At 43.5% G+C, this 15,369-nt stretch overlaps 1 protein-coding gene across 1 annotated transcript in view; it reads right to left on the bottom strand.

The window, feature by feature from the left end:
* Positions 1-1,255: 1,255 nt before the first annotated feature.
* Positions 1,256-15,369, bottom strand: part of LOC124622184 (meiotic recombination protein REC8 homolog) — a 380,857-nt gene continuing 366,743 nt past the window's right edge. The window contains exon 15 of the mRNA XM_047147832.1: positions 1,256-1,509. Within this exon, the coding sequence (XP_047003788.1) occupies positions 1,430-1,509 (80 nt within the window). The 3' untranslated portion in view covers positions 1,256-1,429. The remainder of the gene's footprint in view (positions 1,510-15,369) is intronic.

The following is a 15,369-nucleotide window of genomic DNA, read 5'->3' as shown; positions in this document are numbered from 1 at the left end:
ATTACAATGGATGAGATATTAGTTTGGATTTCTTGGCAGAAATGTAAAAGCAATGAAAAGGGTGAATGGAAGCCAGAGTTTCATTATCAAAGCAGATAAAGTAGATTTCTGCAAGAGAAGTAGTAGTTATTTTGGTCTTCAGTCCGAAGACTGGTCTGATGCAGCTCTCCCCACTAGTGTATTCTGTATAAGCCTTTCATCTCGGCTTGAGGTGCAGCAATCTCAATCCATTTGAACCTGCATACAGTATTCAATCCTTGATCTCTTTCTACAATATTACCCCTGGCATTCTTTGATGCCTTAGTATGTGTCCATTCTTTTAATAAGCCTGTTTCACAAATTTCATTTTTCCCTAGTGTGATTCAGGACACCATCATTAATGTGTAATCCTGACATTACATTGGAATAAAGGACTGGCACTTTATTTAATTTCCTGTCACAGCTCTAGACATATTCGTTAATGGTGATTTGTTTCAAATGAGTCCAAATAGTTTTGAACCACTGTCTGGGTCTTCATTATGTGATTATAAAGTAATTCCATTGTAACATATGAAAGTTTTGCTCTGTTCTCACAGTATACATTCAAACTGTCTGCTCTTGGCACCACTAACTTCCATACACTAAGTCAGCTTACTATCTTTACCTAGTGCATGAAAGTCAAACAGATTATTATTACTACAATTGCCGCATACTAGGCAAATCTTCTTAACCAACTGGATAAAAAATATGAGAAGATGCCTAAATGACAAAAAAGGCATCTTTGATGAGGATAAGGAATTGCATCTGCTCACATAGGGAGTCCTGAATTTTTGAAGTAAGAGTTGCTGGAATGTAAACTCAATTATGGAAATTTCTTATCCACTGACTTGCATCAGTTTCCAGATCCAAAGAACATTTTTGTCTTGGAAACATTTTGAATCCATTGAAGAAGATATGGCAGTTGCAGGTGAGTATTCTGGAAACCTTTCAGAAACACGTTTCATGAGAGAAAATACGAGGCAAGTATAACTACAAAAACACAATATCTTTTTACTGTCTTTTCAAGAACTTTTTATTGTTCACTCTCATATACACATACAGTTACTGCTTTGCTATTGTTTTTATCTAATATTGATGTTCAGTCTGATATGACTGTTCAAGTTTTTGCAATCCGTTCACCAGCTGGAATAGGATTTGAGAGTTTCCTTCATGGAAAAGATGTAAACTGCGATTTTATTAAAGATGCACATATATACAACAACATTCAAAACACAAAGTTTAAAAAAGCTGCAGACTAACCATGTTTTATTTGGCACTCAAATAAATTGCAGATGAAAAGAGAACCTGTATCAATACAAGTTTCATGGGTAGTAACAAGTGTAGTCGCTATTTAATATAAGATGACAGTGTTCTCTCTGCCCCTTCCTTATCAGTCTCTCTGAAACCATTGTCATGGTAGACTTATGTAGATTGGACCAAATGGTATGCTCCTATCTTGTTGTAGAACTACCTTCTTTCGGAAGTCCAGTTCTGAAATTGAAAAGGCAATTTGTTTAATAATTTTATGAGTTAACGAAGAGTACACAAAAAACATCAAATACAATACAACCGTTTCGAAGACAAATAATATAAGGAAAAAGGTGACCACTCGCTATGTAACTGTGGTATTCATCAGTCGACAGGCATATAAACAATAAAGGAAATGTTATTGAATTTTCAGAATGTCATTCTCCAGAGGTAATGCAAAAACACAAAGGCTCACATATAACACCTACATTGTCACAGCATTGCAGGCAGACTGTGACAAGGGAAAGAAGGGAGGGAAGGTTGCCTGAGGGCTAGCAAATCATAGAGTAAGAAGGTAAAGTGGGGGTAATGGGGACAGGTTGTGGTGCTTTGAGAATTTCCGCATACATTGCAGAACCACTTGTCCTTCCACTGTCTTGAACATATGATATTTTAAAAATAAGTGTGCAAGAACGTACATATTGCGCGACACGTTTGTGCGTGCAGGCTGAAAAGCAGTCACGAGCACAAGGTAGACGTGTTGGTCAAACAGCATCGACAAGTGTTTTCTGCTCGAGCCACGGAAGTCGTATTGGAAGAACAAGAAGTAATCATGTAGTTTTCTTTGCCATTTTAGTGTCTGCGATTATTGTTAAAGAAAAATGAACAATGAATTATAGACATTCTGATTGGACTTCATGTGTTGGACTTGCTAGAAGCAAGACATATGTTCATAAATTATGAGCGGTTCTTAAACCAACTCACTTATAAATGTAATTAAACCTGTTTCTAGAACTCGAGCTATGAGTGAAATACGACAAGATGAATATATTTATACGTGGAATGTGAGAATGTTCTTCTGCATAGTTAACTACACCATTAATTGGTGAAAACATAAAGTTTGTATATATACTGCACACGTTCTATCATCAAAAGAGCATTAGAACTTGGTGACCTGTGTGAAAGGCTGGAAGAAAACAGGAATTTTGAGATGAAAATGAGATTAGAAGATGATATGTGTTGCCATAGCACCCGAGTATAACAAGAAGAGAAAACCATTAAGAGAAACTAGATTAAGCCCAACAATGAAATGAAAAAAAATTGTGAATGCAACAAAGGGAAAGACGAAAGAAAGTCTTAACGTTAAAAGAACGGAGATATCTCGATGTATTAGACTAAGAAGAGATACGCCGAGTACAATTTGACTAAGATGATTTGGTATGGAGAGTACACAGCTCCCACACACCTCGCAGCCGACACTGATGCTGAAACTAACATTCGATGTCGCCGGCGCCCGTGCTGTTCACCGGTGCTGATTCCGCACCTGGTCACCGATGCAGCCTAAAACTCTACGCCGGGTGAACGTGAGACAATAATTGTTTGAATCGAAAGGTACAGAAACTATTCAAAGACTATAGTACTGTAGTTAGTATATTTAGAGGTGAGTGTTTTTAATGATAACCTGATCTAAAAAAAAAAACATGGATAATACTCAAGAAACCAGGAAACTTCAGAGCCAGACATGGCTATGACAGTGACAAAGGAAGTGCCAGACTGGTCTGAAGTAGTGAATTTAATTAAAGCCCAGCGGGCAGTTTCAGCGGCTTTAAGATAGGAACTAAGTCTTAAATTAGACGCAGTTAATACTCAACTAAATGCTAGATTAGATGACCCAAGAACAGAGTCAAATGCCCAAGTTACTACTTTAAGTAAAAATTTAGAAGCACAGAGTGCAGTTTTAAATGCTCAAAGTCTTAAGTTAGATTCAGTGCATACCCAATTAAATATTAAATTAGATGCTCAGAGTGAGGTTTTAAGTAACCAGAGTGAAACCTTGAACAGTCAAGCAACAAATATATCTTTATTAAAGACTGAATTTGACACTCTACATAATAAGGTCAAAAATCTGAAGTTAGATTTTAAGAGTGAACTAACTAGTACTTGGAATACTCACATAAATCAACTGTTTACTGACTTTGACCAGAGACAGAATGAGCAATTTCAGAATTTTACAAAGAAACTAAAATTTGATATTGGAGATAAATGTAATAATGTAGAAACTGAACTTAGCGAAAAGTTAGGATCATTTCAAAGCGTATGCAATTTACGTTCAATGCTGTAAAGCAGAGGTTGCACACCTTAAGACAGAGTTTGGAAAAACAGGATGAATTACTACTTATGGTCCAATCGCAAATTGCAGGCATGAGCATTCAAGTAGATAACCTGGAACGAAATGTCAAGGAGAAATTAGCCACTGCTGTCATAGAAAATATAAGTAATCTGGAGGAACAGGTAAAGGAAATAATCGATTGAAAAGTTGCTGAGAGGGTAACCTCCGACAACGTTTCTTCAAATTTAGCTTCAGAACCTAATGATACTAAGAGAGGCACATATAATTTATGGAAGGAATTCAAACTTATATAGGACAAAGTAGAAAATAGCATAACTTTACATAATGTTGTGTTTCCTAGTAAAGTGGTAATTGTTTTGTTGTTGGGAGATTTTCACACAAAAGTTAACGGGAAGTATTGGGCCGTAAGTAATCGAGAGAAGTTAACATCAGATCAATGGGATTCGGGCAGAGTCACATCTGTCTTCCAGAGATGTTAATGTTCTGTGTTAATAGGAGGAGTGACGACTGTTGGATACCTAGTTGTTTTCGGTGTTTCTTCTGTACTATTTTTCCTGCACTGAATTCCCTTCAAATCTTAAACTATTCTGTAATCTATTCTTGAATTCTTGTACTATCCTATTATCCATTTCTAGAGACACAGACCCATGTGGAAGTATGATGACCCGAAACTGGTCTTGGTATGTGATTGAGCTGTCCTCAGTTGTTAGTGCCCGATAAGTATTTAAGTCACCTTCACGCTCCGCTCCAGTCAGCGGTGGTCTCAAATCCCGGCATCAGCATATAGTTAGGCCTCATTTTTGCCTAAGCTATTCTTTGAAAGTAATTTCTTATCTAGTTGATCTATGTAAACCTGGGTGGAGATTAATAAACTGCAAAGAATATTAGATTAATAGAAAATGGAATTTTATGTGAATCATTCCATAACTGTGATAACAAGATACGTAATTTTACCTTTATGAGATGTGATGTGTAAGGGAAGGTTTGTATTAGTTTTGGAAGGGGTGGGTAGCGTAAGTACAAACATGGCTAACAAATGCTTCAAATGGCTCTGAGCACAATGGGACTTAACTTGTGAGGCCATCAGTCCCCTGGAACTTAGATCTACTTAAACCTAACTAACCTAAGGACATCACACACATCCATGCCCAAGGCAGGGTTCAAACCTGTGACTGTAGCAGTCGCGCGGTTCCAGACTGTAGCGCCTAGAACCGCTCGGCCACACCGGCTGGCAACATGGCTAACACAGAACACGCACCACACCTTCCAAACGATCCTTGCAGACTAATGTGACTGATTCTTCACCATTTGCCATTCCACAGGGGTTGTTAAGATTTTTCTTTTGGTACTTCAAAGGTGAAAGTGAGAATGTCTGTTCTGTAGGAGACGTTAAACACCATACCTCCTCCGGCTTCTCAAACAAGTACCGGTGAAGTAGGCATCCTGGGGAAGGAGGTGGGAAGGGTTTCCTGTCTTTGGGGCTATCTTCTTTCTCTTCTTCGATCTTAGCAACGGTTTCTACTTTTTCCTTTCTTACTTCTCATCTGAGTACTGGTCTAACTTTTTCTCTTTGCACATTCATATACTGCTATCGCTGAAGTCATTCTTATTATCCATGGTTTCCAATAACCGTCAACTTATTTCATATAAGTAAGCTGAAGAAACAGGATACACAAACACACTTACCCATACACACAATGAAACATGAAGATGCAAACAATGAAACTACAGATAAAATTGATGTAAGAATCATCAAGCGTTGTAGGGGGAAAGAATGTGCACATAGAGAAATATGAACACATGGCTGTTTATTATGATGGTTCTACATCTCCTAGTTACTTGGAAAAACTATCATATAGATAATTATTAATATGTATATATAGGAAATACATCGCCTAGTTACTTGGAAATTGCATAGGTACATAAGGATATAAGAACGATGATAATTTTACATTGAGTATACCCAAGTAGGAAGGGTGAATAAGGAAAGAGAACATGAGCAAGAGAGGCCAGTCTAACAAATATTCTGATTATAATAAAGGGAAACATTCCACGTAGGAAAAATATATCTAAAAACAAAGATGATGTGACTTACCAAATGAAAGTGCTGGCAGGTCGACAGACACACAAACAAACACAAACATACACACAAAATTCAAGCTTTCGCAACAAACTGTTGCCTCATCAGGAAAGAGGGAAGGAGAGGGAAAGACGAAAGGATGTGGGTTTTAAGGGAGAGGGTAAGGAGTCATTCCAATCCCGGGAGCGGAAAGACTTACCTTAGGGGGGAAAAAAGGAAAAAAGGACGGGTATACACTCGTACACACACACATATCCATCCACACATATACAGACACAAGCAGACGTATTTAAAGACAAAGAGTTTGGGCAGAGATGTCAGTCGAGGCAGAAGTGCAGAGGCAAAGATGTTGTTGAATGACAGGTGAGGTACGAGTGGCGGCAACTTGAAATTAGCGGAGATTGAGGCCTGGTGGATAACGGGAAGAGAGGATATATTGAAGAGCAAGTTCCCATCTCCGGAGTTCGGATAGGTTGCTGTTAGTGGGAAGTATCCGGATAACCCGGACGGTGTAACACTGTGCCAAGATGTGCTGGCCGTGCACCAAGGCATGTTTAGCCACAGGTTGATCCTCATTACCAACAAACACTGTCTGCCTGTGTCCATTCATGCGAATGGAAAGTTTGTTGCTGGTCATTCCCACATAGAATGCGTCACAGCGTAGGCAGGTCAGTTGGTAGATCACGTGGGTGCTTTCACACGTGGCTCTGCCTTTGACCGTGTACACCTCCCGGGTTACAGGACTGGAGTAGGTGGTGGTGGGAGGGTGCATGGGACAGGTTTTACACCGGGGGCGGTTACAAGTAGGAGCCAGAGGGTAGGGAAGGTGGTTTGGGGATTTCATAGGGATGAACTAAGAGGTTACGAAGGTTCGGTGGACGGCGGAAAGACACTCTTGGTGGAGTGGGGAGGATTTCATGAAGGATGGATCTCATTTCAGGGCAGGATTTGAGGAAGTCGTATCCCTGCTCGAGAGCCACATTCAGAATCTGATCCAGTCCCGGAAAGTATCCTGTCACAAGTGGGGCACTTTTGTGGTTCTTCTGTGGGAGGTTCTGGGTTTGAGAGGATGAGGAAGTGGCTCTGGTTATTTGCTTCTGTATCAGGTCGGGAGGGTAGTTGCGGGATGTGAAAGCTGTTGTCAGGTTGTTGGTGTAATGCTTCAGGGATTCCGGACTGGAGCAGATTCGTTTGCCACGAAGACCTAGGCTGTAGGGAAGGGACCGTTTGATGTGGAATGGGTGGCAGCTGTCGTAATGGAGGTACTGTTGATTGTTGGTGGGTTTGATGTGGACGGACGTGTGAAGTTGGCCATTAGACAGGTGGAGGTCAACATCAAGGAAAGTGGCATGGGATTTGGAGTAGGACCAGGTGAATTTGATGGAACCAAAGGAGTTGAGGTTGGAGAGGAAATTCTGGAGTTCTTCATCACTGTGAGTCCAGATCATGAAGATGTCATCAATAAATCTGTACCAAACTTTGGGTTGGCAGGCCTGGGTAACCAAGAAGGCTTCCTCTAAGCGACCCATGAATAGGCTGGCGTACGAAGGGGCCATCCTGGTACCCATGGCTGTTCCCTTTAATTTTTGGTATGTCTGGCCTTCAAAAGTGAAGAAGTTGTGGGTCAGGATGAAGCTGGCTAAGGTAATGAGGAAAGAGGTTATAGGTAGGGTGGCAGGTGATCGGCGTGAAAGGAAGTGCTCCATCGCAGCGAGGCCCTGGACGTGCGGGATATTTGTGTATAAGGAAGTGGCATCAATGGTTACAAGGATGGTTTCTGGGGGTAACGGATTGGGTAAGGATTCCAGGCGTTCGAGAAAGTGGTTGGTGTCTTTGATGAAGGATGGGAGACTGCACGTAATGGGTTGAAGGTGTTGATCTACGTAGGCAGAGATACGTTCTGTGGGGGCTTGGTAACCAGCTACAATGAGGCGGCCGGGATGATTGGGTTTGTGAATTTTAGGAAGAAGGTAGAAGGTAGGGGTGCGGGGTGTCGGTGGGGTCAGGAGGTTGATGGAGTCAAGTGAAAGGTTTTGTAAGGGGCCTAAGGTTCTGAGGATTCCTTGAAGCTCCGCCTGGACATCAGGAATGGGATTACCTTGGCAAACTTTGTATGTGGTGTTGTCTGAAAGCTGACGCAGTCCCTCAGCCACATACTCCCGACGATCAAGTACCACGGTCGTGGAACCCTTGTCCGCCGGAAGAATGACGATGGACCGGTCAGCCTTCAGATCACGGATAGCCTGGGCTTCAGCAGTGGTGATGTTGGGAGTAGGATTAAGGTTTTTTAAGAAGGATTGAGAGGCAAGGCTGGAAGTCAGAAATTCCTGGAAGGTTTGGAGAGGGTGATTTTGAGGAAGATGAGGTGGGTCCCGCTGTGACGGAGGACGGAACTGTTCCAGGCAGGGTTCAATTTGGATAGTGTCTTGGGGAGTTGGATCATTAGGGGTAGGATTAGGATCATCCCTGAAGCATCCCTGAAGCATTACACCAACAACCTGACAACAGCTTTCACATCCCGCAACTACCCTCCCGACCTGGTACAGAAGCAAATAACCAGAGCCACTTCCTCATCCTCTCAAACCCAGAACCTCCCACAGAAGAAACACAAAAGTGCCCCACTTGTGACAGGATACTTTCCGGGACTGGATCAGATTCTGAATGTGGCTCTCCAGCAGGGATACGACTTCCTCAAATCCTGCCCTGAAATGAGATCCATCCTTCATGAAATCCTCCCCACTCCACCAAGAGTGTCTTTCCGCCGTCCACCGAACCTTCGTAACCTCTTAGTTCATCCCTATGAAATCCCCAAACCACCTTCCCTACCCTCTGGCTCCTACTTGTAACCGCCCCCGGTGTAAAACCTGTCCCATGCACCCTCCCACCACCACCTACTCCAGTCCTGTAACCCGGGAGGTGTACACGGTCAAAGGCAGAGCCACGTGTGAAAGCACCCACGTGATCTACCAACTGACCTGCCTACACTGTGACGCATTCTATGTGGGAATGACCAGCAACAAACTGTCCATTCGCATGAATGGACACAGGCAGACAGTGTTTGTTGGTAATGTGGATCAACCTGTGGCTAAACATGCCTTGGTGCACGGCCAGCACATCTTGGCACAGTGTTACACCGTCCGGGTTATCCGGATACTTCCCACTAACAGCAACCTATCCGAACTCCGGAGATGGGAACTTGCTCTTCAATATATCCTCTCTTCCCGTTATCCACCAGGCCTCAATCTCCGCTAATTTCAAGTTGCCGCCACTCGTACCTCACCTGTCATTCAACATCTTTGCCTCTGCACTTCTGCCTCGACTGACATCTCTGCCCAAACTCTTTGTCTTTAAATACGTCTGCTTGTGTCTGTATATGTGTGGATGGATATGTGTGTGTGTACGAGTGTATACCCGTCCTTTTTTCCTTTTTTCCCCCCTAAGGTAAGTCTTTCCGCTCCCGGGATTGGAATGACTCCTTACCCTCTCCCTTAAAACCCACATCCTTTCGTCTTTCCCTCTCCTTCCCTCTTTCCTGATGAGGCAACAGTTTGTTGCGAAAGCTTGAATTTTGTGTGTATGTTTGTGTTTGTTTGTGTGTCTGTCGACCTGCCAGCACTTTCATTTGGTAAGTCACATCATCTTTGTTTTTAGATATACGAGGGGCGTTCAGAAAGTAACCTCCGGTTGATTTAAAAAAATACACCAAGTTAAATAAAAATATTTTAATATATACATCTTACAACTACATCTTTGCACTATTTTTCTGCATAGTCTCCATAGCGATTGAGGCACTTATCGTATCGCTTCACAAGCTTTGAAATTCCTTCTGCATAAAAATCACCCGCTTGTGCCTGGAGCCAGCCTGTGACCGCATCTTTGAGCTCTTCGTCCTCATCAAACCGCTGTGACCCGAGTCATTTCTTCAAATGCATGAAGAGGTGATAATCACTTGGCGCCAGGTCTGGGCTGTAAGGTGGATGGTTGATAACGTCCCACTTGATGGACTCAAGAAGGGCCGTTCTTCTGCGAGCAGAGTGAGGACGGGCGTTATCGTGCAAAAAAGCGATACCGGAAGTCAGCATACCACGGCGTTTGTTCTGTATAGACCGTCGTAACTTTTTTATTGTTTCACAGTACACGTCTTGATTAATGGACGTACCACGTCCCATGAATTCAACCAACAACACCCCTTTGGCATCTCAAAACACCGTTGCCATCAGTTTTCTGGCAGAAAAATCTTGCGAGGCTTTTCTTGGTTTGGTAGGCGAATTTGAATGTGCCCACATCTTTGATTGTTCTTTTGTCTCAGGGTTCACGTACTTAATCCAGGTTTCGTCACCGGTCACGATTCTGTTTAACAATGGTTCTCCTTCGTCCTCATAACGTGACAGAAAGTCTAATGCAGAGGCCATTCTTTGAGTTTTGTGGTGGTCGGTAAGAATTTTGGGTACCCATCGTGCACAGAACTTACGGTAACCCAACCTTGCTGTCACTATCTCGTACAAGAGAGACTTAGAAATCTGTGGAAAACCAGTAGACAACTCCGACATTGAGAAACGTCGATTTTCACGAACTTTTTCATCAACTGTCTGAACGAGTTCGTCAGTCACCAATGATGGTCTACCACTCCTCTCTTCATCATGAACGTTTTCTCGTCCACTTTTAAATAAACGTACCCATTCACGGACAACTCCTTCACTCATAACTCTTGGTCCGTACACGGCACAAAGCTCACGATGAATAGCTGCTGCAGAATATCCTTTGGCTGTAAAAAACCTTATGACAGCACGCACTTCACATTTGGCGGGGTTTTCTATTGCAGCACACATTTCAAACTGCCACAAAAACTAAACTAGCGCAGGTACGACGTTCACTCGACCACGGCATGATGCCGACTGACCTGTTGAGTGCGTGAACGCACAGATGGCGTCGCTACTCCCCCCACAACCCGCACTGTGACCAATCGGAGGTTACTTTCTGAACCGCCCTCGTATTTTTCCTACGTGGAATGTTTCCCTTTATTATAACCATATCATTAATTTGAACCCAACAATTACGTTTGTTATTGTCGCTGTTGCATTTCGAAATCTTTCCTGTCGTCTTATTTTCTCTTTCTGTTTTTACCAGTAGTCTTACTTCGTATTCACCTTCCCCTTTTTACCGTAATACAATTTTATCCCGCCTATATATACTCAATAATACGTAACCCACTTCCAAACCATAACCAAAAAAATTTTAATTTCCGCCTTCAACACTACCGCTGCTATAAAATCCACCGTTTCTAGTTCAATAACAGCTGCTTCCACGTATTAAACAACCATTTCGGCTAGTTCTGATAACTTTCACTTTATTTCCACTTCCGTTTTTCGCACATCACTGATCATTTTTAGCCGCTCCCCACAGGTTTTAACGTCATTATTCCTTCGTCAGACAATTTTTAGCCCCATTTTCGTAATCTTTCACCATAACACCACTCCTTTTAATACATTTACACGTTTTTTTCGAAATTTTCCCGAATTTCTCCGTCCTTTAACGTGTTTTAGCGGCAACACAACCACCTAACCTTCATGCACATCGCTGTCTACCAACCCAAGTTCACCACAGGATCAACTTAACCAACACTTTTTCGCCTTTTTTCATACCAGATCTCCAGTTACTTTCTAGTTCACCCTTATCTCTCCCCATATATTTTTATCTTTCATTTTCATTTCAACCTCATGTTACACTTTCCACCTTCTAATACCATGTCACCCTCACAACACCCCCACAACGACCCCATTAAGTTTTATTTACATTCCCTCCGCAAACATGCCTTCACCCTAGCCAGATTACGCTCACATATTTTCTCAGGCTTGTCTGACATTTGGCATAACCCCCAAAGGCCTCACACTTAAAGTTCCCATCTCTGGCTGCAACCCTTCTTCCCATCAGTCCCTATACCAGTTCCAAACTGAACAATCCATTGCCCTCACCCACCTAATCCTTCACCTACACATCAACTCAGCCAATGAACACACCCGTCAACTCCTATCCTTAATAAAAGTCCTCAATCTTTCCTCTCCCACATCCACACCGGCTATTCAGAGCATCCTCCTACAGGCCAACCGCAAATTAGCACAGCATGCCACCCTTCACCTCAAAAAACTATCCAATCTCCTGGTTTCCCACCTCCGGAAAGGCAACTCACTCACCCTTCACAACCTTTCCAGCAAACCTCAACCACCTCTCATTGCACACAAACCCAGTCTCTCCCATCTACTCAGTCTCCCACTTCCAGCTCCACTCCCTCCAAAACCTCAAAATTCCAATCAACACAATCTGGCACCACAACACCCTAATTCAGTAGTTAACCTTTCCTCCAAACCTCTCTCCCAATCCGAAACCTCTGTCCTATCCAAAGGCCTCACCTTCAGCCCCACTCCCAGATTCAACCAAACAGCCCTCGTCAAAGATTTACTGTCCTACACTCGTACTCTCTGCTGGAAGTATCACTTTGCCACGAAGAAAAATGATCCTAATTCTACCCCTAATGACCCAACTCCCCAAGACACTATCCAAATTGAACCCTGCCTGGAACAGTTCCGTCCTCCGTCACAGCGGGACCCACCTCATCTTCCTCAAAATCACCCTCTCCAAACCTTCCAGGAATTTCTGACTTCCAGCCTTGCCTCTCAGTCCTTCTTAAAAAACCTTAATCCTATTCCCAACATCACCACTGCTGAAGCCCAGGCTATCCGTGATCTGAAGGCTGACCGGTCCATCGTCATTCTTCCGGCGGACAAGGGTTCCACGACCGTGGTACTTGATCGTCGGGAGTATGTGGCTGAGGGACTGCGTCAGCTTTCAGACAACACCACATACAAAGTTTGCCAAGGTAATCCCATTCCTGATGTCCAGGCGGAGCTTCAAGGAATCCTCAGAACCTTAGGCCCCCTACAAAACCTTTCACCTGACTCCATCAACCTCCTGACCCCACCGACACCCCGCACCCCTACCTTCTTCCTAAAATTCACAAACCCAATCATCCCGGCCGCCCCATTGTAGCTAGTTACCAAGCCCCCACAGAACGTATCTCTGCCTACGTAGATCAACACCTTCAACCCATTACGTGCAGTCTCCCATCCTTCATCAAAGACACCAACCACTTTCTCGAACGCCTGGAATCCTTACCCAATCCGTTACCCCCAGAAACCATCCTTGTAACCATTGATGCCACTTCCTTATACACAAATATCCCGCACATCCAGGGCCTCGCTGCAATGGAGCACTTCCTTTCACGCCGATCACCTGCCACCCTACCTAAAACCTCTTTCCTCATTACCTTAGTCAGCTTCATCCTGACCCACAACTTCTTCACTTTTGAAGGCCAGACATACCAACAATTAAAGGGAACAGCCATGGGTACCACGATGGCCCCTTCGTACGCCAGCCTATTCATGGGTCGCTTAGAGGAAGCCTTCTTGGTTACCCAGGCCTGCCAACCCAAAGTTTGGTACAGATTTATTGATGACATCTTCATGATCTGGACTCACAGTGAAGAAGAACTCCAGAATTTCCTCTCCAACCTCAACTCCTTTGGTTCCATCAGATTCACCTGGTCCTACTCCAAATCCCATGCCACTTTCCTTGATGTTGACCTCCACCTGTCTAATGGCCAACTTCACACATCTGTCCACATCAAACCCACCAACAAGCAACAGTACCTCCATTACGACAGCTGCCACCCATTCCACATCAAACGGTCCCTTCCCTACAGCCTAGGTCTTCGTGGCAAACGAATCTACTCCAGTCCGGAATCCCTGAAGCATTACACCAACAACCTGCCAACAGCTTTCACATCCCGCAACTACCCTCCCGACCTGGTACAGAAGCAAATAACCAGAGCCACTTCCTCATCCTCTCAAACCCAGAACCTCCCACAGAAGAACCACAAAAGTGCCCCACTTGTGACAGGATACTTTCCGGGACTGGATCAGATTCTGAATGTGGCTCTCGAGCAGGGATACGACTTCCTCAAATCCTGCCCTGAAATGAGATCCATCCTTCATGAAATCCTCCCCACTCCACCAAGAGTGTCTTTCCGCCGTCCACCGAACCTTCGTAACCTCTTAGTTCATCCCTATGAAATCCCCAAACCACCTTCCCTACCCTCTGGCTCCTACTTGTAACCGCCCCCGGTGTAAAACCTGTCCCATGCACCCTCCCACCACCACCTACTCCAGTCCTGTAACCCGGAAGGTGTACACGATCAAAGGCAGAGCCACGTGTGAAAGCACCCACGTGATCTACCAACTGACCTGCCTACGCTGTGACGCATTCTATGTGGGAATGACCAGCAACAAACTGTCCATTCGCATGAATGGACACAGGCAGACAGTGTTTGTTGGTAATGAGGATCAACCTGTGGCTAAACATGCCTTGGTGCACGGCCAGCACATCTTGGCACAGTGTTACACCGTCCGGGTTATCTGGATACTTCCCACTAACAGCAACCTATCCGAACTCCGGAGATGGGAACTTGCTCTTCAATATATCCTCTCTTCCCATTATCCACCAGGCCTCAATCTCCGCTAATTTCAAGTTGCCGCCACTCGTACCTCACCTGTCATTCAACATCTTTGCCTCTGCATTTCTGCCTCGACTGACATCTCTGCCCAAACTCTTTGTCTTTAAATACGTCTGCTTGTGTCTGTATATGTGTGGATGGATATGTGTGTGTGTACGAGTGTATACCCGTCCTTTTTACCTTTTTTTCCCCCTAAGGTAAGTCTTTCCACTCCCGGGATTGGAATGACTCCTTACCCTCTCCCTTAAAACCCACATCCTTTCGTCTTTCCCTCTCCTTCCCTCTTTCCTGATGAGGCAACAGTTTGTTGCGAAAGCTTGAATTTTGTGTGTATGTTTGTGTTTGTTTGTGTGTCTGTCGACCTGCCAGCACTTTCATTTAGTAAGTCACATTATCTTTGTTTTTAGATATAAATATTCTGATTTTTTCATTTGTAGGGTGATTGCGGGACTCTTATAGCTTGAGTAAAATATACTGAATAGAGTAAATAGTAATAGTAATAGAAGTTGTTGAGTAAAGGAGGACTCTCGGGTATGAAATGAAGCATTAAGGAGCAAGTGTAAAGTGTGAACTAAATTTTTAATTTTACCAGAGAATATTTAATTATAGTGTACATAAAGATCTATACTAGGGAAATGAACCATGAGGTCTACTCATAAAGGATAAAGGAATACAAAAGGCAGATAGGCAGACTTAAGAAAGGGGCACCAAGAAGGGGACTGACCTGTGCCATAGCAAAATAGGAATCAAGGGGGGCGTACCTACTGAAATGGAAGGAGGGAGTGCACTCATAGGGTCAACCCATATGTAAGGTAAAGATACTGATCCAAGGGGGAAAGGACTGTATCATCATAGAAGTGTCGAGAAGAACACTTTCATTTGCCCAGAGTTCCTGCAGACTGCAAACAGTCTATAATTAATGAGGCTATCCTGTACTAAAGAAGCAGTACAAAGAATTAGAAAAAAGAGTAAAACACTTGAGTGTCATGAACACCTGGAGCTTATGATTGTAAACCCAAAGGTTTAGGCCCCACAACTCCTAGATATACAAGAATTGACTCCAACTTGAGTGAAATACTCCTGTTGTTATAATTATAGTAAAATGAA

This window comes from Schistocerca americana, chromosome 1 (assembly GCF_021461395.2).
Source record: "Schistocerca americana isolate TAMUIC-IGC-003095 chromosome 1, iqSchAmer2.1, whole genome shotgun sequence".
In the NCBI taxonomy this organism is placed as follows: domain Eukaryota; kingdom Metazoa; phylum Arthropoda; class Insecta; order Orthoptera; family Acrididae; genus Schistocerca; species Schistocerca americana.
This window is presented reverse-complemented; position numbering and strand designations above follow the sequence as displayed.